The 3393-nt window shown below is 34.1% G+C and overlaps 1 protein-coding gene across 2 annotated transcripts in view; it reads left to right on the top strand.

The window, feature by feature from the left end:
• The window catches only part of LOC117120883 (ovochymase-1-like), a 32288-nt gene that overhangs the window by 18693 nt on the left and 10202 nt on the right, over positions 1 to 3393 (top strand). For both annotated transcript variants that reach the window (XM_033265981.1, XM_033265982.1), the window contains exons 4-6: positions 1248 to 1402; positions 2052 to 2292; positions 2697 to 2810. In XM_033265981.1, the coding sequence (XP_033121872.1) occupies positions 1248 to 1402; positions 2052 to 2292; positions 2697 to 2810 (510 nt within the window). The remainder of the gene's footprint in view (positions 1 to 1247; positions 1403 to 2051; positions 2293 to 2696; positions 2811 to 3393) is intronic.

Raw genomic sequence — 3393 nt, forward strand, 5'->3', positions numbered from 1 at the left:
ATTATTTCAGAGTGATTGCAATTGACCATAATGCCAGTTGGAGCGACAAAAATCGCAAAGATAAAGAGAATCACTGAGAACTTTTACTTAAAACAACCACACCATTTGGACTCAATATTAGGAACGTTCTCCCGGTACACTAAATTAAACCAATGGCATTTCAATTTATTCTGGATATATCATTTGGCTTACTTATTGAGGCACGCCTCTAAAGTTTAGTTTTGGCCTTCCTGTTTACTTGTTTAGGCTGTTTATTCTAATCTCACCCAGCCTATTGTTATCATTTTTGTATCTCTACTGAGATCCAGCCATTGTTTCCCACAGCATCGTTTTAAAAATTGTGCCAGATAAGTAGGGATATAAAACTCTGAAACGTCTTGTTAAAGAGGAATCTACAAGTGTGAAAAACGTTTCCCCAACCGGGATTCGAACCCTGCTGTATATTCAGACGTCTTTTAACAGGGTCATTGAGGATTTGTTTGGAATTCAAATCCGATATAAGCAACTTTACTAACAGGCATGCAAATGCGTAATTAGACAGCACTAGTCATTGATGCTTGCAAATAACCGCGATTCATATGATGATACACCCTCTGGTAAGCATTTGACGACAAAACAGGATCTCCGAAGAGATACTTTTTAATAAATAAATCATGATAATAGATAGGTGACTAGATACCATACTCACCTCTACTCCATCCTGTTTGGGACTGAGGTGGGCACATTTAAAAAAAAATACTCTTCTAGACCCAGAAATAACACATTTAAATATACTTCAGTTAAGGGGTTTAAGTTTTGATAGCAAGTATTCAGGTCTGGCTTGACCCATGCCTTTTTTGGTGATGTCAGTTTGATAGTCAATTGTTATTTTATTGATATACCTCTAACCATTTTCAAAAATAATCTACTAAAATTAAGGATTGCCAAAATGCATATAGTGCACTAAACACACACCTGGTGGATATTTTTTTATATAAACATCGATTGATATTATGGTGGAAAATTATTAATAAATTTATATAATTTTTACTAGGTAACAATAAACATATATTTAATGTAATAAAAGTATTAGAAGATGTGGATCGGCAAAAAAGAAAAAAAAAGAAAGAAAACAAAAAGAAAACTTTGCGGCCGGAGCAGTTTCGACCGTCCTTAATATTAACATTCCTATAATTGATAACATTAGGGAAATTCGTAATCATTAGGTTTGATAATCACTAACATTCTCGCGTGACCAACATTTAAAGCGCCGACTCCTCCTGTGAAAGCTGCATCAGGATGTGGTGATCTGAAGTACCGTGTGGACACTCATGGTACAATAGCATCTATGAACTACGATGGGCAAACACCATACGACCCGGATGCTGAATGTACCTGGATTATAACAGCACCACGTGACAAGGTTTGTGATAATCGCTGCCATAGTGTAGATAGTTTTGTTGTCATCGTCCTCGTCTTCATCACCATCATCATCATCATTATTATCGTCATCATTACGGTATCATTCAATATCATACTAATAGGCATTTACCGCGCCTTTTGCCAAGAGATCATTGTATGCTGGCCATGATCAAAAACCAGAGCAAATTTCGACCTCCTCCACTCCCTGGGAAGTTTTCCTGTTGTGCTAGCAGCTTAATGCAGACTAATACATTCAATGCCACATCATCTTACCAGGTACTTATTTATATTTACGGGGGAGACAAACCTAGGCAAAGTGATTTTCCTAATTTCACAAGTGAAATTCACAGCGAAGGTTCGAACCTTCGATCTCATAGTTGAGAGAGACCGAAACGCAAGTATTTTGTTATTAAAATGGTTAAAAATATAAATTTTATTGTTTTATGGTAAAATTTATTACTGTTTTTATGCTTTATACCTGCCAATGGACAATAGGCCTATTATCGTGTAGGCCTATATTCAATATCATATGCCTTTACTCGATTATTGTTAGTCGAAATAGTAAACCATGAGTATAAGGCAAGGATTGTTGTCGTATTGTCATTATCGAAATTTAATATTTTGTTTTCACATTTTGTTGCTTTGCACAGCTCATTTTGTTGACGTTTAAACATCTAGACTTAGAAGAGGCCAACTGCCAGCGTGATGTCATATTTGTTTTCGATGGTTCCATTGAAAACGACACATCGTCAGCAATCATCGGTAAATTCTGTGGCTCGAATCTCCCGTATCCGTTGTTATCATCTTCAAATTTACTGACACTGGTTTTTTTGAGTAGTTCATCCGTTCAAAAAACTGGATTTGAAATAGAATATAACGTCACTCAACCAGGTAGGCCGTGCTACATTTGTTAGCATCAATTGAAAGAAAAAACTAAAAAAAAATTACTACCCCCATCAGTTTAGGCCATTTTATCGTAATTCAATATTTGTAGTAGGGCCTATACTTTTTACGCTATTAAATTAATGTTTGTAGTTTTCGTTTACCTACTATAAACAATTTTGATTGCTATCTAATTTATAGGTCCAAATTGGCGAGGTTTTTTAACAGAAGGCCAATTTTCATTAGAAACATATTTTGATCATGCTTTTAGTAACGGTGAGGGTAAAGATACATACACGGAATATCATTGACTACACTGATTAGATATACATTGCTTCTTTGTTATTTCAATTTATGGTAAATATAAACATGATTACGAATGAATACTCATAGTCTACCCTTAATCTTTCAAGCTACTTGTTCACAAGGTGCCTACAAGTGTCTTGATAAATCATGTATTACTGATAGCAAACTGTGTAATGGCAAAGTTGACTGTGCTGACGGAAGTGATGAGTCCGGTTGTTCAGGTATGCAAAATTCAAAAGTTTCTTATGTTGCTGCAATGTCCATCGTATGTTGTAAGCCTATTATAGATATATGACATGTTTACAGTGCTAAATGTGCTACCATTGAAATGTCAAATGGTGATTGCGTCATCAGTGGCGTAACTGCGAGTGGTAGAAGAGTTAGGCTGGCCTATTCGATTAAGTTTTTTTCTCTCTCTCTTTTGTGGTAAAACACCACATTTATTCATCAATATCATCATAAATCAAAATTTATACATTTGAAAAATAGGTCCTAAAGAAATTGATTTTGTACATTGTTTTAGTAGGTTAGCCCTTCAGTATTCTCCTTTTTCCGTGGTTTTCATATTTTTTTAAAATTCCTTCTCCTTTTCTTAACATTTTTTCTAATATTATTCTCGGTTATAAAAAGCCTTTGCATTGAGCTACAATTCATTTTTGATGACGTTTTTTAAGTTGTTTGCTTTAAATATACAAAATTATAAGTTTGTTTATTTATTTAACTATATATATATATATATATATATATATAAAACAGAAAAAAGAGAGTTTCTGCATAGAAATATATATATATATATATATCTGT

Source organism: Anneissia japonica, unplaced genomic scaffold (assembly GCF_011630105.1).
Source record: "Anneissia japonica isolate Jap-2015-1 unplaced genomic scaffold, ASM1163010v1 scaffold287965_len1858130_cov191, whole genome shotgun sequence".
NCBI lineage: Eukaryota > Metazoa > Echinodermata > Crinoidea > Comatulida > Comatulidae > Anneissia > Anneissia japonica.